Genomic DNA, 25,289 nt, shown 5'->3' with positions numbered 1-25,289 from the left:
AACAAATGTTATATTTTTCTACTTTTCACCATCCTTCCTTCTGGGCTCTTTTTTGGACATATATACTGAGTGAAAACTTGGTATACTTCATTTTTTCTTATTTAAAAATGCACCTATATTATAATTCTTTCATAGCATTGTAAGTCATGTACTAACAGGGCATGATTATTCTCCTAATGAAATGGAAGTCATTTGGCCTTCAACTTCACAGAATTTAATATGCACCTGAGGCATATATTAATGGCCTGATAATACATCCCATTTAATGTCCCATTCCTTAAATTAACTAGCCCAAGCACTCGTTGGGAAGCTATCCTATAAATATGTGAAAAAGGCAGCACCTGTTATGACTGGATAAGTATCTGATACTAAAGCGTGTGTAAATAGAAAAGCTGTCTTTGAAGTTCAAATGCTATTTCAGAATCTATACCGTGCTACAAGTTTTCTAATAACCAGGACTACAGAACAGAGGTTCCTAATATTTTTTTCATAACGGGTCAGGTAACGAAAGGGATACCACACTGAGCATTGCATGAAAAAAATTAACCATGAACTGATGCCCACACATTCAACAAAGGCCCTCAAAGAGCAGAGCAGGGTTCCCTGTCTTTTAAGTAAAGGCTTGCCCCGATCGTGGCACAGCGGGCAGGAGACTGCTTTGCCAAATGGACCAGAGCTCCTGGAGAAAGCAGTGGGGCAGGGGGATGTGCCTGGAGAATGGAGCCCTGGCCTTGGACCAGAGGATGGACCTGGCCTCGTGGTGCCTCCACCCTCCCTCCCGCTGCGGTTGCAGTCGCAGGGAGCGTCGCGTTCTCCCCAAAAAGCAGGTGACCGAAAGCTCCCTCCGCCAGCCGCACCGAGTGGCTCTACGGCTGCGTGTGTCCCATAGCGCACACCGTGGGAGCGTCTGCTAGAAACAGGTCCCCGAGTACATGTATTTACCCTATTAATTTAACAGGTATTATTACATGTTGTTAAAACTTTTTAAGATCTAACAGCTTGGCTCATGAGGGCTCCACGGAGATCTTCATAAATACCTACTTAAGAAGGAAGCTCTAACCTACAATCTAGATTATTGGGTTGAAATATATGGAACAGTATTTGTTCTGCTTTCCTTGAAGATTCCTAGCCTTTTTCTGCTTATTGTTGTTAGCTCTTGTGAAATGCTGGCCGTGATATTGACAGGTAGTGGGTTTTTTTTCCTTCATATGCATCTGTTCAAAGATCAAATTTAGAATCTTATAAATAGCACTAAGCTCATCCCTGTTGAAGCAAGAGGATATTTTAGGTGTTCTCCAACATGTAAATTCAACAGACTGGAGTTTTCATCAAATATCTTAAAAAGTAAGTAACCTTACCTCCAAATTCTTTTGGAAAATAAATTTATCTTTTCTGAACTCAGTTGTACAGATTGTAGCATACCTGGTTAAGTAATTATTTTATTCCTTATAGTGACAGCAAAGAACATTCAAGACATACTGGAATTGAGCTATTGGGGTAGAGGTACCAACTAAAGTTTTTCAAAACATATTCCATTTAAAATCTTTGTTGGACAAATGTATAACTGGTGTGCAGTTCCAAATAAAACCACAGTAAATAGCTTAGTAGAATTCATTTCTATTAATTCATATTTACAATGTAAAAATTATTTCTCTTCTAAATTTGGAAATCCTGCATGATTGGTCAGCAGTTAAGAAAATAATATAAGAATAACTTCTACTTTGAATGCTCTAGCTAAATGAAGGAATTGGGTCCTCACAGATTAGTCTGATTATAGGATACAATTTAGAAAATTTAATATGCAGCATTTCAAGGTCCCTGATGAAATACTAATCTTTATAACTTTTACCTTATAAAGAGATTTGCAAAGATCTTTTCCATAAGCAGTGCATGCTTGATAAATATAGAGATACCTGTGAGAGTAACTGTGAGAGGAAAAGCATATTTTTGCCAATGGCATTTGAAAGTTGGAAAAGAGGGCAAAAGTGAAGAAAATGGGAAATGTTAGGAGAGGTGAATATTTTACATGAAAATCTGAGTAAATTGGATATTGTTATGGTTATCAGTCAGGTTATAGAACTTCTCTGTGTGTTTTAAGAGTTTGACTACATAAATGCTAGCCAAGTGGTGAAACACATACCTACATCTATACATTTTCAGGCAAATCCTGCTCAGACCTTTGCCTAAATCACTGAAGAACTTTAGCTGGGAGGAGAGAGGGCTCAGGGGGATCTCATCAATGAACATAACCACCTGATGGAAGGGATTAAAGATGATGAAGCCAGACTTTTCAAAAGATTGGACACGGCCCTGAGCAGCCTGCTGTCGGTGACCCTGCTTTGGGCAGAGTGTTGGACCAGGCGATCCCCAGGGTTGCCCTCCAGCCTCAACCTGTCGGTGGCTGGGGCACTCCCTGAACCGATGTGCTGCTCTGAGCCGGTGTAATGTCTTTGCTGCCTGTGGCTCAGCGTAAAGGTAACACTGAGGCGAAACAGGGTCAATCCTTAATCTTGTGGATAGTCTTGCTCAAAGCATGGAAGGTAGACCTGCGAACTTTGGAGCTGTTTTGTGGATTTATAGTCAGCCATGCTAATAACATAAGAAGCACCTAGACCAAATCTAAGAATTAATAAAATATCTTTGCAGTTTGAAACACTCTGTAATGCCAAAAGGTACACAATGTGTTACAGAACCAATGTGCTTCCTTTCTTGTTGTCGTGGTTTAACCCCAGCCAGCAACTAAGCACCACACAGCCGCTCACTCACTTCCCCCCACCCAGTGGGATGGGGAGGGAATCAGGGAAAAAAAGTAAAACTCGTGGGTTGAGATAAGAACATTTTAATAGAACAGAAAAGAAGAAACTAATAATGATAATAATAACAATAATAAAATGACAATAATAATAACAAAAGGATCGGAATATACAAAACAAGTGATGCACAAGGCAATTGCTCACCACCTGCCAACCGATGCCCAGTGAGTTCCCGAGCGGCTATCTCCCCAACCCCCCCCCCACTCCCCTCAGTTCCTATACTAGACATGATGTCACACAGTATGGAATACCCCTTTGGCCAGTTTGGGTCAGCTGCCCTGGCTGTGTCCCCTCCCAACTTCTTGTGCCCCTCCAGCCTTCTTGCTGGCTGGGCATGAGAAGCTGAAAAATCCTTGACTTAGTCTAAACACTACTGAGGAACAACTGAAAACATCAGTGTGTTATCAACATTCTTCTCATACTGGACCCAAAACACAGCACCAGACCAGGTACTAGGAAGACAGTTAACTCTATCCCAGCCAAAACCAGGACACTTACGTTGCTTATGTGTGATCCAGACAACTAGTCCTGCCTACACACAGGATGCATGAAATGGGCCCAGTGTGTGCAAAATTGAAATAGTTATAAAAACAGTTGGTCACAATGTGGAAGGGAAAACAGTCAAGTTGTTCCCTTCTTAGTCTAATCAGTCCATAGCTACAGAGCTGAACTATGGATCAGCAGGAGTGAAAGACGTGTTATAACGTGCTTTCTTTACTATTCGATCATTCAGTATGCTGTCCTTTTCAACGGCATGTAGCTAACCAGTGAGAATGTTCCTCTGGTACTCCTAATAAGCCAGCTACAGTGTCCTTAAACAGAAATCACAAATTCTGTGGCGATATTTGTATTTTTCTAATGTTTTATGATAGTCATATATAAAATTGCAAAACATAAATAGCTGAAAAAAGTAATTGTTTTTGAAACCCAAAATACTTCTTAAAAACATTAATTTCTAAGCATTCAGACATGGGCACGATTTTTTTTTTTTTTTAAGTAGGAAAATGAACAGTTTAAAACAGTGGTTTACTTGATATATATCTTCTTTCAAAATTACTTACGTTACTTTTGGTAACAGTAACAAGAGAGGAAGTCCAGTATACCACTTGTAAATTAATATACAGTAATTAAGAGTAACAGAAGATTCATTTCTCTTGTTATAACAAAAGAAAGTAGAGAGTCCTTTTTTGTCAATTCCAAATTATCATGAGTTGCAACAGAAAGATTCTCTTAAGTTTGTGGCTTTAAGGTTTGTTATTTTCATTTAAGTTTAGGACAGTTCAAAACATAGATATTGGCTGGTTGCAAAGGCTATTTTATTGATATTTACAATCATTTTTCCAACCAGAATGTCAAATTTTGACCAGTTTCAGTTCGACTTTTACCAGTCCAATTATACCATAGATGACCAGGAAGAAGGTTACAACAGTTATGCGTCTAACGAAAACCTGTGTGGAAGCAGAAAGTAAGTATGCTACAAAAAAAAAAAAAAAAACAGAGAGAGAAATGATGATATATCTCAAAGCTCAAATGAAATTAATGACAAAAACTAGCATGCAATGGCCAAAAGGATTGCATAATCAATAAAGTGGAAATTTTAGTGGAGAAATACAAGTCATAGCAATAGAAAGACAGGAAAAATCTTATTATTTCATTTTTTTCTTATGCTTTTTAAACCTATTGGTGACTTCTGCCCATGGAAGGGGGACACTGAGGGAAAGAAGTTCTGAGGGTTTCCCCCTTAAGGAGATTTTGACACGACTGCGGTAGGAGGCTGGGTGTTGCTGCAGCTTCCCTGTTCAGCAGCTGATGGATCCTGCTGCCTGTGGGGCTTGCAGGAGGAACAAAAAGCTTCAAGAGATCATCTAGACTTTCCCCAAGGCAGAATTACTTGCAAATGAGCCTTTCTTTATAAAAGGACTGGGTTTTGTGCTACTTTTATATGTACGGATATTGCAGGTTGTTTACCGAATTGGAGCGACTGAGCTTTGTGCTATTAATGTGGATTTTAGGGCACATATTTCTAGAAATTCTTTAAGCTCCTTCTCAGATTCAAGAAAGAAAGAAAAAAAATTAAATATATGGCTCTTTTGTTAGCAGTATGGACATATCTGGGGAATGTCACCAGGCTGCTTGGTGGAAAAGTCAGGAGTGCCTAAATTTGTGGGTGCCCTCACAGCTCCTAAATTCCCTTTCTCCCTGACCCCAGCCTGGGGGCCTGTGCTGTGCAATTGCCTGAGCTGGATGGGCACAGAAGTGGGTGCGATGGGCTGCAATGTGCTGGCAGGCCGGCAAGGAGCCCTGCCTGGTTTCAGAGGGGGTTGCCGTGAAGGGAAGCAAAGCCATCATCAGTGGCTCGGCATTCAATACACAGAGCGGATACTGTACCCAGAAAATTTCCAGGTTCCCCAAATTGAAAATAGGTGAAAATTTAAACTGTGGCACATGGGGAGCAGCTCTAAGCTGTTGTGAAGTTGCTCACTGCAGTTTGCTTGTTGTCGCTTGTTTTGCTGTGATTTGTTTCTTGTCCTAGGAGCCAGGCAGGAGAGCAACCTCCAGCCAGTGCTTTTGCCCCACCAGAAATGCTTCTGTCCTCTCAGAGTTACACAGGTCAGATTTTGCAGCCGACATACAGTCCCGACACTCTCTCTCATCTCAGTTACGCTGACGGATTTGACGAGGAACCTCCTTTGCTAGAAGGTAAAAATAAAACCATGGACGATGTGCGTGGTTCCTGGGGGTGCCTATACTTTTCTTTGCCAGCTAGTGGCAGTCACTAGAGAAACTGCAGCAGAGCTGCCAAGCCTGGCTGTGTGAGCTTCAGCCAACAGTCCCTGGCCCCCAAACCTACATTTTCTTATTTGAATTTGCCATGGATTCATTCAGCCTTATGGCATATATAGCATATACTTTACTATGGCATATACTTTACTACCACTAGATGACAGCATAACAATAAGTTTTGCAATCACATTTCCAAATATTTTTTTCCATTCTGTTTATCCTGCATACATATTGGAACATCTATAATTAATAAATACTGATAATAATCCTTTTTGCATATCTAGTAATAAATTTAATAGTTTGAAGATGCTAAATAGCTTGTTTCAGTGGGAAAGAAATGGAGAAAACTGCTTCCAGTTTCAATTAGTTGCTCATTTAACTACACAAACAATATAATTCTTTATGATGATTGAACCATCCTAATGCTAGTGGCTGATTTTGTAGTTTACAAAATACTTGTGCTACATTAAAAAAAAAAGAGAACTTATTTGTGATTATTTCAGCATAATGTAAAAAGAGCATATTCAGACTGCTTTTGCATACTGGAATGCAAGTGGCGTTTTTACTACTTAAAAGATACTACTACTGCCTTAAAACCAGCAAGATCACTCTGTTTGATATAGATAACTGCTAGATCTCTACCTCTCAGACCTCCAAGCATTCAACTCCACATGCAGCTCACCCTGTGAAAAGGATGTTGGCGTACGACTGCTTCTGATCCTCAGGGCTTCAGAGATGTTCCTATCTGTGTACCACATAAATCTGACCAAAGACACACATTTTAATACAGAATAACTTTATTTATATAATATTTTGGCTCAGCTCGAGATGGTGGATCAGTGGAATAAGGTAAAGACTTGGCTTTCCAAACAGATCTAACACATTGTCAGTCTCAGTAATTCTGGTATCCAGGTCTGAACCTAACTTTTCCCTTACTGGAGCAGCTCAGGGAAGATGATTACTCTTGCAAGCTGAAGTGTTTCTGCAGAAGTTATAAGAGAAATCTTTGCCCCAGTAAAGTTAATGGCAGAATTCCCATCAACTTTAATGGGGAATAATTTTGTTCTGTTTCTAGGGGTCCTCAGTAATTACTTTTTAAATGCAAGAAAAGCTTATAAAGCACTGTACAAAGGATTATTAACCGGGCTTGAAGGGAAGAATGTCATTTTTAAGTGCCTCTGGCAGTTCAGGCTTAAGACACATCTCTTGTCAGATTTGCCAGAATTAAAGCATATATCTCTGTCCTCGATGTTCTAGAGTATCTTGAATTCTGCAGTTACTGTTAAGTAGCATATTTTTCAACATCTAAGTTAGTGTGGCATTAAATATATGTGTTTTAAATATAAGAAAAACAAATATTAACTCAAAAATGCTGAGGGCATTTTTTGGTTCACTGCCTAAAATTGGATTTAATAAATTAATATTCCAATTCAGAATCAGAGCTGACTCTCAGATATACTGGGTATATAGCAGGGGCATCATGTTCCTACTACAGAATACATCATCCTACAATATTATCTTCATTAAAGTGATTAATTTGTTTGCTTGTTTGGGGTTTTGTAGTATCTAATGGGTTTCTGTAAAAGTGTTTTCTTGTGAGCAATTAACAGTCCTGGAATTTCTCATTGCAGAACTTGGGATCAATTTTGAGCATATATGGCAAAAAACATTAACAGTTCTTAATCCAATGAAGCCTGCAGATGGCAGCATTATGAACGAGACAGACCTCACCGGACCTATGGTTTTCTGTTTGGCCCTTGGAGCAACATTGCTGCTGGTAGGATGTGGTAGAAATCTTAAGGGATTTCTTCTCTAACAAGCTAATGCCTAGGTGATAATGCATGTGAAGTTGCAGAAGATGTAGTACTGGCATAAAATGAGTCATTTGCTGCCATTTGTTCCGAGATTATATATTAAAAAGTCTCCTTGCTTTGAAAGTACTTGCATAAAGTTTAAATGTAATGTAGATGTAATACAGGTGATGTATTACTTCCAGTGGAAAGAAAAGACCACACCATTTTTTGGAGTGGATTTAATATGAACAAAGGACAGATCTGTGCAGTGTCTATCCTGGGGAGGCTCTGAACACCCAAAGCATAGCAGTGTGTGCTAGGTAAGGACCTAACAAGGAGGTTTTAAAGGAGGGAATAAAAAGGCATAGCAGACCAGCCCAGTTTTTCTAACCCTCTTGCTACTGTTTTGACATTATCTTCTCTCAATGTTATTTTGGGGAGTGCAGAGATATAAAAAACATGATCTTTATGTAACTAGAATAATTTGAAAAAGGAAGTGGAAACAGCCTTTTCCTTCCCACCTCAAATTTGCATTACCTTCCTATAAATTTTGCTAGTCCTTTCTTAGTTTATATTCTTTTTCTATGTCATCTGCTAAACAAAATATGGTAGCTTGTATTTAACCCCTTTCCTCTTTACAGGGGGGAAGTTGAACAGGGATTGTACAGTACTCCAAATTCATCTATTTATCAGTGACAGCAGGGGCTCTCCAGTGCTGCTGAAGTACAGCTCTGATTGTCGGCAGCAATTCATCAGGCAGGGATAAGGTGGAACCATTCTGGGAAGGGCTTTACTGCTCTGCAACTGAGGTGAAAGAAATGGGGATCTAATTCTCCATTTCCTCTGTGATAAATAGTGCTGAATCAGAAGACTCTTGCAAGTTCTTACTCAATTTGTAATGTCAGTGCAGTACTTGGATGTGCAAACTGCAATATAAATGGCAAGTATTATTATTGTTTATGTCCCCATAAAATTAAAAATCTTTTAAAAGGGTGGAAGAGGCAGGAGGAAAGGGAATAAAAGGAAAAGAAGGTGGGAAGCTAGAGAAGACAGGCTATTTTCCACCTAGAGAAATAAAGGTATGCGGGGAATAAAAGGATAAAGCGTTGAATTGATTATAATCAGGAAAATGGAAGGAAAGCTAAAAAAACAACAGAATGGAAAAAATTGGTTGCTGTTGATTTTGCTCCCTGAATAGCAAACAATTATAATTAATATTAAACTACTATTATTGAAATAAAATACTTTAATTACCTTATATATTCTGGGATATTAAGCATTTTAAGTGTCATTAGGAAAACAACTATTTTCAATGCTCCAGTTTTAGGCCAGCAGAACTCTGATACAATCTAGAGTTTTTGTACCACAACTTCACAGCAATAAGTCTATGGGATTTCCATGGGCCATCTTATAAATTCAGGCTGCTCATTTTATCTCAGATGCATTTGAATATTAAAGTGGCTCTTCAGCTGTGTAAGCTATGATATCCTTCTGTACTTGAATAATTCTCTTCTAATAGCACCAGGAACATAATTTGGTTGAGAGCTTGTTTCCAAAAATAATTTATAAATTTTATTTAGTTTCAGCTTTTTAACTATGGAAAAATATGCAAAGATATTCTTCAAATGGTAGCAGTTTTTTCAGAGCGCAGAGAAAGAGAGGAAAGGGTTGTTAGCCTGGCAGCAGGACTTGATCTTCCTCATACTGGTGTAAAACAGGACAGCTCCATTGCAGATAGAGAAACAACGTCAGTGCAAAAGTTAGCAGAAGCCCGAGTCTCAGGTGCTTTGCATTTTACATAGTCATTCGTACAAAATCAGACTTCCCCATCCACTTAAACTAAGGATAGTAGTACCCACTCTAGGCAGATGCAAACAAGCGCACGAAGCCTGACTTTCTTCTAACCTTGTTCCTTCCGCAGGACAAATTTAGCTCTTTCCATTCATCAAAGCCTGCCAGACTAATCAAGCCTGATTCTGGTTTTGCTTACATCACTGTGAATTGGGAGTATTCCCGCCTGTGTGACTCAATATATTTACATATGTTAAGAAAGACTAGAATTGGAACCATCATGTTCAGCTGCTTTTTTTTCTTCTCTCTCTCATTCCCCTGCACCACAAATCAAATATTTCACCAAGTGGAGATTTCAGTTAGCTGCTAGTGCTAGTGCTCCCTTCACCTCTGTCTCAGTAATTCCTTAATCTTAAACTAACATGCTAAATAGTGCTGTGTAGAACAATTAAATACACTGAAACAAACAGTCTAAAATACTAGCTTGTAGTTGCATCTGTTTGAGACAGAGGTTTTCTTAGCTGGTCTATAGTAAAGGTTGCCCCAAACCGTTGCAGATGTTAAACGTACCACAAATCTTTAATGACTGAAATTGTAATTGATAATAATCTGAGCCAGCTTTGCTCTCCCATACTATCTCTAGCTATCATTAATTTTATTTGGTGAAGCAATTTTTCCTGATTATTTTATGCCAGTAGTATGCAAACGCAGCAAAGGTCTCTGTACATAAATAGGAAGATTTCTTATGCTGTTTTTTCAGGAATAGATTATTTATGGTGGAACGCAGTGGCAGGGAAAAGGCCAACACTCAGGATGTTGTGAGGATATAGGCAACCTGACTGTACGTGACCTAACCTTGAGGACTGGAACCAGAGGAGAGCTCAGCAGTGAGCCAGGTCAAGATGAAAACAGGATAACGGTGCTGACGTAGAGGCAGGTCTTACTAACTGAGGCTGCCTTTCACATATGCGTGCACTGCTCTCCAACTAGAGCTGGTGAGCCGTCACCAACCCGCAACATTAGGACTTTCAGGCTGTGTCGTCACTAGATTAGGCGCTCTCTACTGCATTGCTTTATATCTGTCCAGCTCAAATACTTCTGGCATCCAGTGATCTGTTTCCACCTGAATGGATATAGGAAGAGGGGGCAGAGAAGGAGGGTCCTCAAAGCTGCTTTCCTCCAGATTTTATTAAAATGTATGGATAAGTGAAGTGGGAAGTCTTCTCAATCCTCCTTAACCATCATGGAAGAGATACTTGTAAATATTGCAAACCACGGAAGAAGCTTCAATAATGTTTCCACCTTATCCATCACAAGAGAACCCAACCGTAAGCTACAAAATTATTAGAAAACTGAGACCCTCTGTTAGTTCTGATTCTTATGTGGTTTATCATATGCAATATAAAACATGTGCAATATATAGATGTGTGTGTATGCACAAACACACTTGTGTTTTAAGTATGTATATACATATTGTTATGTGTTAGGAAGGTGATGCATTGTAACCCTTCATTTGAGAAGTTTATTCCATGGTCCTGAGTTAAGGATTGAGTCCCAGGTTTGAGCTTTGTACTTCACAAATGCATGTTATCATTAGGATACAAAGTTCCAAGACAAAGCAAACAAAACCATCTTCATCCCAATCACTGTTTATTTCTGATGGACGAATGTTTATTTCTGATGTACAGATGTGAAAATGACAGTATTGCATAGCCGACATTCAGTATTTCATTTGTTAGAAGCTTGAAGAGAGAGAAGAAATATTTAGCAGTCTTTTGTGAGTGTTCATTTCTGGGAGTGAACAATGCCCTCATGCCTGGAGGTGATCCTTCAAAATGACGGCAGGAGATGAAGAAATCGGTGGTGCTGTGGCCACTGTTGCCTGTTGTACTAGCTTTGTGTATAAATTGGAAAACATCAGGCTCCAGGCTGTCAGGCTGGTACCTTTCACAGGCACTAAATTCCCACAAAGGAATAAAACCTGGAAGAAAAAAACACCTGGGTTTTTTTTCATTCCTTGGAACAAAAAAAGAACACAAGCTGACAGTTAGTGGCTGGTTGACCCTGGGTGGATGCCAGGTGCCCACCAAAGTGGCTCTATCATGCCCCTCCTCAGCTGGACAGGGGAGAGAAAATACAATGAAAGGCTCGTGGGTCAAGATAAGGACAGGGAGATCACTCAGCAGTTACCGTCACAGCCAAAACAGACTTGACTTGGGGAAATTAGTTTAATTTATTACCAATCAAATCAGAGTAGGGTAATGAGAAACAAAAACCAAATTTTAAAACACCTTCCGCCCACCCCTCCCTTCTTCCCAGGCACAGCTTCACTCCCGATTTTCTCTACCTACACCCCCCCACAGCACAGGGGGATGGGGAATGGGGGTTGGCGTCAGTTCATCACACCTTGTCTCTGCCGCTCCTTCCTCCTCAGGGGCAGGACTCCTCACACTCTTCCCCTGCTCCAGCATGGGGTCCCACCCACAGGAGACAGTGCTCCACAAACTTCTCCAATGTGAGTCCTTCCCATGGACTGCAGTTCTTCATGAACTGCTCCAGCCTGGGTCCCTTCCACGGGCTGCAGTCCTTCAGGAGCACAGACTGGTCCAGCGTGGGTCCCCCGTGGGGTCACAAGTCCTGCCAGCAAACCTGCTCCAGCGTGGGCTCCTCTCTCCACAGATCCTCAGGTCCTGTCAAGAACCTGCTCCAATGCAGGCTTCCCATGGGGTCACAGCCTCCTTTGGGCACCCACCTGCTCAGCATGGGGTCCTCCATGGGCTGCAGGTGGATATCTGCTCCACCGTGGACCTCCCTGGGCTGCAGGGGGACAGCCTGCCTCACCATGGTCTTCCCCACGGGCTGCAGGGGAATCTCTGCTCCGGCGCCTGGAGCACCTCCTCCCCCTCCTGCTTCACTGACCTAGGGGTCTGCAGAGTGGTTTCTCTCACATATTCTCACTCCTCTTTCTGGCTGCAGTCTTCTGTTACGCAATATTTTTTCCTCCTTCTTAAATCTGTTATCCCAGAGGCAGTACCACTGTTGCTGATGGGCTCGGCCTTGGCCAACAGCAGGTCCATCTTGGAGCCGGCTGGCATCAGCTCCATCGGACACAGGGGAAGCTTCTAGCAGCTTCTCACAGAAGCCACCCCTGTACCCCCCTCCAAAACCTTGCCACGCAAACCCAATACACAGTTACTACTCAGGTTTATGTTGAAATGAACGTGTTGTATTGATCTAACCACAACCATGTGTCTTTCTCATGGTAGTCAAGGGGAAGACATATTCACCATGAAAACCAGCATACTTTCAGCAAAGTTCTAGTATTTTTTTGCAGGCGTCCTTAAAGCTGGAGGTTTGTAATAATATGTGAAGCATATCAAGTAAGTCGGGTCATCATTTTGCTTAGGACACTTTTCCACAGCCCCATATAAACCTGTTGGAAATATGTTTCCTGACATTAAAATGTGCTTTCCATAATTTCTTCTCAGTTTGTTACCAGTTACACCTTCCCAAGTCTCCTCAACCAATTCCTGTCCTGTTCAGAGGCCAATGACAGTAAGACTGAGAATCAGCCTTATAACTTTAAGTTAGTGACAAGCACATTCTCACAATTGTACCTTGGAATTTTTTGATGCAAAGATCACCCAAAAATATCAGCTGTGGTTTACAATTGAACTGATGTAGGCGAAGCGGAGAGGGAGTGTCAACAAGAAAAAGTAACAAACCTAGTGCTTGCCTTCTGTCTTCTCCCCCCATTTTGCTATCACTTGCTCACTTCCGATACTTCATGCTTACTCATATTTATTCCAGGCAGGAAAAGTTCATTTTGGCTATGTGTATGGCATGAGTGCCATTGGGTGCCTTGCTATGCATGCCCTACTGAACCTGATGAGCGTCCCAGGAGTCTCGCATGGCTGCGTTGCAAGTGTCTTGGGCTATTGCCTGCTGCCCATGGTGATCTTGTCCTCTTCTGCAGTCGTCTTCTCGCTACAGTAAGTACCAGTTTATGGCAACAGGAATCATATGGAGGGCAGTAAGTCAGAAGGCTGGTGTTACACGAAATGTTTTGTAAATGGTTAGGTAGTGAATTTTGGCTTCCAAAACTGTGAAGAAAAACACCATTTTGTTTGTGTGTGTAGGTGGAAATGGACAAAACTGGACTGCGTTTGAGAAGGGTGATATATATTCATTTTAATGAGCCCTTAATTCCGCTGTTTCCCACTTGAACTGAGAGTGCCTTTGATTTTTGCAGCACCCTTGAATGTGATTTTTGTTTTGCAGAGCCAACAGTGGCCAAACTTAGGTATCAATTTTAAAAGCGACTGCCGGACTTTGGTTTTATGTAGCTGGTTCCCCTGTTACTTTTTTTGTTCACAGTATCAGGCTTCCATCCTTATGCTTCCTTTCCCTCTGTAGACAGATTTCTGTGTGACAGAATGAAATAATCAAGCAACCCTTAATGATTTGGAGCATTAGAACAAGTGTTTAAGATGTAGTAGAGTCATATACTCTGAGGTATAGTTGTGTAATTGCAAACCTGAAAATAACTGAAAACTTTGAAGAACCAAATGAGTGTGGCATATGCATCTGTGCGTGTGGGGGGAGGTGTTCAGTAATATGCCTATGAATAGGAAATTTGTATGCAAGCCTCTTCTTCCTCCTCATATGGTAAGCCTTTTGAGATACAGACAGTGTTTACCTCCCTGTTCACATACAGCAAAGTACAAGGAAGCTCCAGGTCTTGCCTGAAGGCCTTGAGCAGTACTTTTATCTATTGTTAACATGTTATTAATAATGGTTCCCCTCCTTAGTCTTTGTTGTTCACTCACATTTTTAACTTTCCAATTTGTAATGTATGGGACTTGGCAGCTGATGAATAAGAAAGTGCCCCTGTTTGTTTTCTCTGGAAAAGCAGGAATTTTGTATATATTATTTTTTAAGGAAATTATATAGTGGGATGAAGATTTTGGCACAATCCTTGGTGCATGGGTTCTGTGGAGCTATGATGGGTTAACCTGACCATATTCCATGTATCAAAGTGTTTCTGAGCTGTCCTTGATGAGATGAACAGGAGCGACACTGAAGAAGCCTTTTATTCTCTGTTCTCCTACACTTCCCATATTTTCTTGATTAACCTGTTTAATAATCCACCCTAATAAAAAGTACAGATACATAATCATAGGACAGATGGGGTGAACTCCAAACCAGCTGTTACAACTGCGCAGAGTACTGTTGTCTGTACAAGGAATCCCCAAGCACACGCCGCACATTTGTAAAATGCTGCAAATTTACAAAAAGCACATCTTTTGAAAATCTATAAATACTATACTGTGATAGCCTTTACAAAATTAAACCATTGTATGTGAAATGAATTGATAACGTTAAGTGCCTATCTACAGGATTCTGCAGTCCTTTCTCATTCACTATATGAAACTGCTTGAACACAGCAAGTACCAAGGCTAACATTTACGAAAATGCTATTAAAATTAAGTGGCAACTTTTAAATCCAACATACATTTCAATATTTTTAATTGAAAAACTTATTTGAAATGGCAAGGGAAAGACAGCAATACATTCTTTTTTTTTTAATATTTGTAAAAATGTTATTTCTGTCTATTTCAAAGTGTAAAGAACTAACTTCAATGTTTGTTTTCACAGAAAATATACGTAAGATAATGTGCACATCTGTTGCAAAGATACATACTAATCCAACAATTTTCAGTTTTCGTGATTAGCTATTTGACTGTAACTGAATAAAGCAAAATATGAACATTTTGTGTGGTGAATAGTACCAGAAAGAAAACCAGTTCTTTTATGCAAACTTGCATGAAACCAGATTTGTTTGTGCCCATCTATGCTGATATCATGTCTGAGCCCAAGCTGATTAGGCTGTCTTTCTGGGAGAAACATCAGCAGACCTTTTTCCTGGAAAAAACAACAATTCTTTGCTATCAAATCCCTGAACAGAGTGGTCAAGCCATTTCCTTAACTAAACAGTGAAGGAAATGAGTGTAACAGTGGAAAAAGAAATTCTTAGACCCAGCTGATGCAAAGGACCCATTTGGTGACCACATCTGCAGGTTGTGAGAGAGAGGAGTGGAGAGGGTCCACTCATGTCTGTCCCCCCAACTCAATCTCATACCAGTACACCCCCAGTCCTCTTGGTCACTGTGAGCATGACATCTGCCTTTGCCTGACATCTGCCTTTGCCCTTCTCCTGTGCTTGAGGATTCGGCCCTTGTGGACATGCCAGACACAAGGTCTCCACTAAAGCCAGACCATTCCTTTTGGCATTAACAAAAGGATCAAGGACTGTTAGATCAAGGACTGAATTTGTAAGTTCACAGAGGTATCTTTTGGCTCCAGTATGATTTTACGTCACCTTTCCATTGTGCTCACTGCCAGTCCTAGAACAAACCATGAGAGGCCATTGGACCTCAGTGCAAGGCAGAGCAGCCACAGCTCTAAATTGTACTACCTTGTGATAGCCCCCTAAAGAGTCATTATACTAGCTGTAAATTGTCATTGCACAGTATGTTCCTGTTGCATCCCATCCCTCTGCCAGCATGGGTACCTGCTCAAAGAGCCATCCATACATACCAGCTCTGAATTTCTGGCTAACTGTTTAGGTGAGGATCTTGGCATCTCCACTTGGAGCAGAGGCCAGGAACTTGGTTCATGGAGCCCAGTGTAATTTCCCTGAATGCCACTGTATAGGTTTAAAGAACACTTAAACTGAGAATATTAAATCACATGGTCGTTAATGTTTTATTTTTAATGGGTTGAAGTTGCAATGAGCTGCTGAGCCACCTTAAAATCAATTCTCTCCTTCCTCCCCCAAAGTCCCAAGAGCTGACAACACCAAATACCTTATTGGCCTGGAGACTGGATTGCCAAGAAGTGAACCATTTTATGTGATATGATTGGATTAAGTAAACTAAGTCAGTTAAATAAGGGGAGCTTTACTCATCATGGTGTAATTGCAATAATAATATTAGTGGAGATTATTTCTGAGAAATGGACCTAAGTAAGTATACGTAGTCTGTTTCTCACTTCTGGTTCTGTTTTGCTGATACTTTGGAAGAGTGTGGCACCAGGAAGTCCTTTAGCAAGTGGCAGAGGTTCATTCATTCTCAGAGTCCTTGAGATTGACACAGGGAAAGTGTGTAGCACAGCCGATCTCATTACGTACTTCAGCAGTGTATTATGCACATGATCTCATGCATTTTACAGAAGGAGGCTGCAAATACAGAGTGCAAATAAAGCACATGTGAAGCCCTATTTATTGGCAAGATTTTGTTCCCACAGGGTTTAATAGTGAGCTCTCTGTAATCTGCAGGAATATTTCAGGGGGCTTTTGACCATAGTCCCATAATCATCAGTTCTCCAGGCCACCCTGCGCCTGAGAGGTGGCAGAATGTAACTTCAGAAGGGCCCAGCTGTCACCAAGGGGCAGTGTGGAAAGCCACCGTCCTTTCAGTGTGCAGAGAAGGATGCCAGGATGAGCAAAATATTTTTGCTCAGTGGTTCTTTTCCCATCCTTTTTACTCAATGTGTGCCCTTTTTTAAAAGACCGGTTGAGCTTTCTCCTGGGAGGCAGTGACCACCTTTCTGCCTACTCAGCTCAGGTGTGATTCTTTAAGAGCCTCATTGCCTCTCCTCAGAATCTGAGGCACACTTAAAACCTGTGCCGTTGTTACAAAAATGCAACCCCTCCAGGTCACGAGGCTGCCCGATGGAAGAGTAGGTCTGTAGTGTCATTTTGGATCCTAACAACTTCTACAAGATGGTTTTGGCTGCAACAGGATCTTTGCTATCTTTAAAATCAAACTTTAGCTGCTGCATCTGCTGGAGCCCCAGAAGATTTATTTGGAAATGCATTGTCCTTTTAGCAGTACTTCTGATAAAGCTGCTGCTTTTATCCATGCTGAAGAAATTACCTTTTTGTTTCCTGTTACTATTTTAATTTGTTTCTCAGGCTTGACTTTCATTATGTCAGTCAGTCCTTGGTTCTTCCAGTGACTGCTACCTTATCACTAACAAGCTGCTAGACATGAACTCGAGTTTGATAAGATTTGGTGCTACATTTACTAACAAGTGGACTCTGTCCTGTTTCTTTTGTTTTTTTTTTTTTCTCTTAGGGGGATCCTGGGAACTTTGTTAGCTCTGTTTATTATTGGATGGTGCAGTTTGTCAGCCTCCAAAATTTTTACCTCTGCATTGGGTATGGAAGGACAGCAGCTTCTTATTGCATACCCGTGTGCTTTACTTTATGGACTTTTTGCACTTCTAACAGTTTTCTGAGATGTATTTTCTGGTAGCCTTATTACAGTCTGTTTATGATTGTTGGAGGGGCAAGGGGTTATTTACTTATTTTTAGATTGCCTAGAGTTGCATTAAGTTCCATTAACAGAATTAGATTATATGACTTACCTTTTATTTGCCTAATGGCTGATAATGAAATAAAAAATCAAGCTAACAGGTAGATGACTGCAATAATGGTGTTTTGAAAGTCTTATAGCTTAAAGAAAAACATTTGTATTGAGGAAGTAGTAAAGGTGAAAAAATATGAAATAAATGCTAATTTAAAAAAAAAAATCTGTTCTGAGTGTTTAATATATAATACATATACTAGAGAGTAACTGGAAAGCAATAATGTAAATATTTAATGGACCTAGTAAATCAAGTGAAACTACAAATTTATTTGTTTCAAAAAAACTAGCTTGCCATCTTATATGATTACTAATTAATATCCAGAATTTATGTATGTGGCTTTGGGTTTTTTTAACAGAAGAATGAGTGGCCCTGCTTTGTGATGTTGAAGAATTGTCCAAGAACAGGTTGCTACAACAGAGGGAGGAAAGTAGGAATGTCATCCTGGTTTGTTTTTTTTTTTTAAGAGGTGCTGCTGTCCAAAACACTATTGTACTGTTTGTAATGTACAGTAATGTTATATTTTAAAATTGCCACTAAACCACCGCCTGCTGTCACTGCAGAAAAGCACCGCACAAAGCAAAGGCAACTCCTAAAAATGTCTCCTGAAAGGCGGAACTGTATTTGAGCAAGCAAAAGACAAATCTCCACAATTTTATCTGCCCCCCCCCCCCCCAATCTATTTGCTGCTTTTAGTTTTACAGGAACCTAACATTTTTATAATAGCAATGAAGCACAGAATGCACCAGATTATGTTTCAAAATACAATATTAGAAGTATCAAGCCATCAAGAGGAAATGGAGATGTGTGTGCAGTCATAACAAGAGCAAAATCCAGCACGCAGTGGTAGAGAAAATGAATGTAGCTGTAGAAAAGGCTAGGGAAAAGAAATAGATGAAATAAAGAGAAATGTGAAGGAAATGAATGGCAGCAGATTATTTAATCTGTGTTTTAGGGTGTCTTCCTTCTTGATGTATATTTTTAAGATCTTGATTATCCTCCTATTTATTCATTATTTTGAACTCTTCGGTGAAATGCCTACAAAATATTTCTCTCTGGACAGAGGACCAATGATTCTGTGAGAGAGGGTCCTGACAGTGCAAACACTTATGCAGAAGCTTAGTATGGCAAAACTGCTCAAGAATACATAAAATGAATTGTGTACCTAATCCTTTTCAGGTCAGAGGTAAATTAGATGATCAGTTTGTCCTCAAGCTAGTGATTCTGTTTCTGAATTGAAAGAGCCTTTGCTAAAAATATTTCCCATTGCTGGCATATTTGGTTTTTTTTAAGAACTCTTGTGCAAACTATTCTGGAATTCATTTTACTGAACTCCAGTGGAACTAGTTCAGACTAGGGGTCATGAGAAGTAAAAAAAGGTAATGTGTACTTAGCCAATTCCTCAAAAAATCACAACTCATTTATGGCAAAATTCTTGCTGCATTTATCCATTTCTTTGTTGCAAGGCTAGGAACGCAGGCACAGAGAGGCAAAGCTGGAGGCATGACCCTGGAGCAAATTGTGGCTATAACTAGGCAGGATCTAGCTGCATGTAAGTAAGTGGGAAGTGTGTGAATTTGGAACATGACTGGCATTTGTAAGCGCAACAGATTTGGCCCTGCTGTATCAGGGAGTAAATTTGCCACTAATGAGGCACAGATAAACATGTCAAGTGACTCCAGGGTATTGTTATAAAATCAGGCAGTTTGATTTACCATGCAATAATGGCATTCTCATGTCTGAATGGGGAAAGATTCATATGGTTGCACTTCTGAAGTTCAGAAAAGATGGTTCAGAAACATTTAGATCCATTTTTGTCCTACACTTCCTATTATCATTCATACTGACTAAAACAAGTATAAAATGGCTCTATTCCGCAGCACTTTCTATTCATTTTCATCCTGATCTGCATGATGTGAATGGCAGAGGAACCAGTGAATCAAGCCATCAATTTGTCTTTTGATGTCATAGACAAGTCAAATTACTTACAGGGAAAATGAACACCTTGAAAATTTGCCACGTTTACAAAGCAAACACTAGTCTAATTATAGTTTTATGTTTATTCTCTCAGAATTTATAACTTTTTTCTTTTCTTCACTGAGATACATCTTCATCATTTTGAATGCTAACTTCTTAATTCCAATAACTTCCCTTGCTTTACTGCTTACCCATGCTGATTTCCTTGTACCCATTCCCAAGGGATTTCCAGCAAGCAGTATGCACTGGTGCTGTGCTCCCAGTACGGTGTCCTTCAGGAGTCTCTATGCCACATGAGAGGGTTTAACTCTCTTAGCCATCCTTCTTCTACTTCTTTGGAACAAGATTCCTTGGTTTTACCCAGCTGTCCTTCCTGAAGGTTAGCACAGCCATGGTGATGGTTTTGGCCCTCTTATTCCTGTGTGCTTCTTGAATCTAAAACTATTATGGTCACTATTGCAAACTGTTACTTCTTCAAAAAATAAATGTTGTTTTGATCTAAAATCAGTTCAAAACATGTATGTTTGGTAATAAACTCTTGTTCTGACTCTCTGGACAGGCTTTCCCAACACCACCTGGCTTTCCTGTATTTTCTTTTGCCTGGGCCATTGTAAGTCACTCCTTTGCATCATTCCATGAAAGTTTAAATACAAGCCTGGCAAGCTGTTACTTTCAACTTGCCAAAGAGAGGATTATAAAATAGTAATGGGTCACAGACTGTTTTTTAATTTATGCTTCCCACTCCGAAGAGTTAAAAAAATCACAAGACTTAAACATAAGCTTCAAAGCGAAAGGGAAAAAAAATAATCATGGTTTTGGAGGGCGAAGGTTTCTAATCTGTCTTTGGTTTCCTGTTTTTCATAGCATGCACATGCAAGTTCAATTCTGAATGTGCATTCACACACAAAAATGGGCACTTAGTTCCTTTCTGTTATTTCAAATGGTGACACCAGGGTTGGACACAGGCAGTATAGGAGAGGTATAGGAGACAAGTGCTTGTCTGCCTTCCACTGCACTTCTTGTGTGCCAGACGTACTCAAGGTCACCCTCAGAAATAATCTTGCAGCATTCTGCTGTAGTCTAAACATTTTGCTGTTCTATTGCAACAAAATGCAGGAGCATATGAAAGTGAACATGTTCCAAGTGAGAGGAGACTATAGCGTGGGTCAGACAGCAGCTGCTGACAAAACGTCAGGCTGCATCCAGAGACATGCTCTCCTTGGCAAGCCAAGGGCCACGTTTGTAGTACCAAGGTTCCACTATTTATCACAAATCATCTTGTCACACATCACCTCTAAAAGGTTATAATACAGGCCTTGAATAGTTTAACTGTTGGTAAACTGAATTGAGGATTGCAAGCTGCTGATGCATTGAATTGGACACATGCCGTGTGTCCTGATGAACTATCTCCATTAGCAAAGGGTAATATTTTTCCATTTTTTAGCATGGACGCCACAGAACCTTATATACAAAAGCAGTGAAACTGATTTCATGACTGCATTGTTTATGTCATTTGAGAATGAGATGTGACAGCTCTGTGTCTTGTCTTAGACCTCTCTTGCCACCACGTTTATTTCAGCTCCTTGCTAAACAGCCATCTTCACATGTTGGCATTTTCTGTCCACTGAATGGTCTTAAGTGAATTTTGCAGTAATGTTGAATTACTGACCTTTATTCATATTAATAATGGGTATAAGTGAAGCAAGAATTCAATAAATTGTGTCTGTTTTAAATTGCCTTTTCCTGCCCTATTGTCAGGAGCATATTTAGTGGTCTGCTGTGGGCTTTTTCATGCCTGGTAGCCAAAAATATAGATATGTATGATATACATATACGTATGTAAAAATCAAAATATATATATATATATATATATATGATAGGTTGCAAGATACTGGAGCTGCAACAAGTTCTGGGCACTACATTGCCACTTTTTGAGGGCATAACATTAGCAATCTGGTGACCCAGCCTGGGAGATGATGTATATCCTTTCAAAGAAATCAGCAATTGCAGCATCTGATAAGCCTTATGGAGAATCACTGCATATAATGGCAAAGCTCACAGTGACGTGATGCATTTGGTGGTTAATGTATTTTCTGACAGGTAACAAAAGGCTACTGGATCAGCAAGTAATGGGTTACTGCAGTATAATGGCTACAAAAATAAACCGGATAATTAATGTCAACCTGCCTAGATCATTGTAATATGAAATTGATCTCGACCTGTGTTGGCATTACTAACGGATATGTACCTTTTCAAAATCTCTCTGTCAAAATTTGCCCTTCACTGATTCCATGTTCATTTAGCCTCTTGCATGTTCACTCTAAGCAAACTTCAACGGCATTGTTAGAAATACTGATTTTGTAGCTGTAGGCCATGACTTGTCTGCTTAAACAACCTCACCTCTGCAATGTTCCCGATGGTGCATTCTTATGAGAGGTCAAAGCATGCACAAGGGCTGTGTTTTAGTTGCATTTGCCAAGTGATTTTGAAAGAATAACATCTGCAACAATGACAATATGTTTGCTGTGATTACCAAGCACATTTATTAGACTTATGGTCTTATCATTAGCTTAAAAATGCCCGGTGACCTTGGTGCTGCATCACTGAACTAGATGAACGATGCAATTCACAGTGATCTGCATACAGTTGCATAATAAAGACCTTGGCCAGCACATACCCTCTGCTATGGTAGCATTTTAGTTACAATTGCAAAAAAAGAATCATTACCTTTCTTTTGCTATGATATTAAGTGCAGTGGTAACGAGTGAAAAGAGGTGACAGAAACACCACTCATAATTGTAAACATAACAGACCACATGGGAAGCCACTGCTTTGCAGAGACCAAGGGGTAGATTTTCAAAGGAACAAAGGTCAGCCCTATCAAAAGTCACTGAGATCCAAGCTCGAGTGTGTACTTTGGTGATTTTCCTGACAGCCTCTTGACAGGCGCTCCTGAGCAATCAAAGTTCAAGGAGCCACCAGGATACCACAGGCAGTCTCCCAGGAGACTGATGACCCAGGTATAATTCTGGGCAGAGACAGCTGTAGCAATCAAGCATAAGAAGCTGTCCCAATGTGTGGCTGCAAAATGTGATCCCTGGCTACAGCATTACTCCTTTGGTTTTTTCCAGTTTATTTAACCCTCATCCCTGGACACTGAGTGGCTGCAGCTTGTCTAGTTTAAGCTCTAGCTGCTTCTTATCTCAGCTCCAAATGTATGATACAGAGTTTGACTGGGCTCTGGCTTTGCTCTTCGGCTTAGTAGATTGTTGGTCGCTCTTGGTTCTAAACCTTAGCACCCCTCCTGACTATGCTTCTTAGCCAAAATTTCTTCTTGTTCCTGATTTTTGGTTTCCTGGTTTCTGTTTCCAAGTTCATAGTTTTAGTCATAATCTCACCATTTAACAGTCTGCATCCTTGCTGTATTTCTTTGATAATCCACCTACCTTCTCAAAAATAAAGCACACCGAGGAAGAAGGAGTGCTAGTGAACAATGTGAAAATATTTCTGAAATAAAATTCTACCAGCTCTTGGCCATCATTAGTGCTTCTGGTCTAGAGCTGACTGTGAAATTAACTGTGCCGTTAAGATTATGTGTCATCTAAACAGTAGTGTTGAGAGAGAAATCTCTGATATATTTTATGAGTAAAAGGAGTATTTTTAATGCAAATACCTTGTTGACACCCCAAATACGATCAGGGCCTTAGGGGTGAAACAACTGCATATCTTGACAAAAAGGCTCCAGAAAAGAATACCCTAACATTTAAAGAGGCATAAAGTGATGCACTAGATTTTATCTCTCCATTGTAGAACAATATGATAGTCATGCATTACTGTTCAATCGCTCTTTGGAATTGCTAACTGAATGGAGGAAGTACGCTGTTGATGCACTGCAGAATGTGAAACAGTTTAGGCAGTTATTCCTTGTGAAAAGTAGTAATGGCACTTGGCTCTTCAGAAGAAGTAGGCGTGATAATGTGATCCACTTTAAAGTGCACTTGTGCATTTTGCTTGGTGAGTCAATTTGCTGGAGGAAGATGATACTAAATGACACTAATAACCACAAAAAGGATGAGTGCAGCATAAATTTGCTTATATTTCAGACATTGTGCACATGGTGCATAGAGATCTGCAGAGTGTTGCAGGGTAGCAGCACTGCGATATATCTCACCTGCATAATGAGTACTGCTGAATAACTGTTGGCACTGCATAGGAAACCCTTTGACTGAGATATGAGCATACCTAATGCTTCCTGCCTTGTAAAAAGGACCACTTCTCAAAAGAGAAATTCACCCTGGAGACGTGAATTTCTGAGGGCAGACACTGAGGTGATATGTTTAATGGTGCACTTTGCAGTTTGCTTCACCACCATCACTGCCTGTATACTTATATTCTCTCTTTCTAGCACACCAATCTGATTATTGATTGGGTCCTGCTGCAAAGGAGGAGGCTCAGATCAGTTGCTAAGGTCAGTTGCCAAGAATACCCTGAAGTGCAGCAAGGATCTCCACATAAGTGTCCACCAGAGCCACAACCTGTGTTCAGTGAATAATGGAGAGACGTTTTTGCTAAGATAGATCACACCTATGTTGCTCATGTCTCTTTCCCTGCTGCTCTTGGCCAGAAGATATATGTATGTACAGCAGTTCAGCTCCTGTGCTATGGTTATGGCTTACCAAAGAGCTATGGTCCCCATATGACCACAGCCCTTACCGGTCCTTTGTCTGGTTCCACCAGCTGAAATATTACATGTATGCTACATGATCAAGCAAAATGAGAGACATTTTCCTATTTCAGACTAATTGAAACTGAACTTTCTAACTGTTATAACAGCTGAATAATCATAGATCCGTAAAAAATCAGCACAGGAAAGAACGCTGAGAGGCCATTTAGTCCATCCTCTGCCTCAAAGAAGGGTTGACAATTACTGACACCATGATATGACAGGGTGACTTTCCTTTAAAGCTTTACTCTTTCTCTCAGTAGATCTTTCAAATGACTATACTGAAGATCTATGCCTTTCTTTTAATGGTAGGTGGCATATACTGGACAGTGTATGGGGTTTTTGTGTATACATATATGTATGTACTGGCAGGGATCTTAAAGGTACGAAAACAATAGACTTGGTTATCTGGTTTTGAGTCATTAAGTTACATCAGAGACCACGATGCAAATCAAACTGCTAAAGGACACCTACAGAGTCTAGTTTCAGATTTCACATACCAGGGAAAGAGTCACTCTACACATGCCTGGTTTCTCACGTTTTTTGCTAAAAAATATACTTTTGGCCACTGCCAGAAAAGGGATACTGAGCTAGATGAGGCTTTGGTCTGACTGAAGACCATAATTCTTATGTTTATAATTATTATCCTCACTCTCATGATTATTATGTAGTGCCTAATGGCTAATCAAGAATGATACCTAGGCAAGGTACAAGCAGAGAATAGTGCCTCTCTCCCAGAACAGCTTATGCCAGTAAAATATGACTGCTGTAGCAGTACACAATTGATGGCAACATTGGATTAAAACATTGCAAAGCTTTCCCCTCTGTATAGCCTGACTGGTGCACCACAGAAGGCATTTTGCTCTGTAATCACTGCAGTATGGTACTAATGAGCTTGTTAGGCTTTGTGTGCTTTACTGCACAGTTTGCATACTTTGTGTACTTGGGATACTTCAATGTTTTCTAGCTGTGCCA

At 40.2% G+C, this 25,289-nt stretch overlaps 1 protein-coding gene across 3 annotated transcripts; it reads left to right on the top strand.

The window, feature by feature from the left end:
• The first annotated feature begins 1,256 nt into the window (after positions 1-1,256).
• Positions 1,257-17,771, top strand: YIPF7 (Yip1 domain family member 7). Of its 3 annotated transcripts, none has more exons than XM_030027557.1 (6): positions 1,257-1,344; positions 4,162-4,278; positions 5,347-5,513; positions 7,229-7,374; positions 12,992-13,173; positions 17,323-17,771. In XM_030027557.1, the coding sequence occupies exons 2-6, from the start codon at positions 4,163-4,165 to the stop codon at positions 17,483-17,485; spliced, it is 774 nt and encodes a 257-aa protein (XP_029883417.1). In that variant the 5' UTR covers positions 1,257-1,344; position 4,162; the 3' UTR covers positions 17,486-17,771. The 3 variants fall into 3 exon arrangements, with proteins under 3 accessions (XP_029883417.1, XP_029883436.1, XP_029883426.1); XM_030027576.1 differs by having other exon boundaries at positions 1,270-1,344; positions 4,181-4,278; XM_030027566.1 differs by lacking the exon at positions 1,257-1,344 and adding an exon at positions 1,485-1,503.
• Positions 17,772-25,289: the final 7,518 nt, after the last annotated feature.

This window comes from Aquila chrysaetos, chromosome 1 (genome assembly GCF_900496995.4).
Source record: "Aquila chrysaetos chrysaetos chromosome 1, bAquChr1.4, whole genome shotgun sequence".
Lineage (NCBI taxonomy): Eukaryota > Metazoa > Chordata > Aves > Accipitriformes > Accipitridae > Aquila > Aquila chrysaetos.
This window is presented reverse-complemented; position numbering and strand designations above follow the sequence as displayed.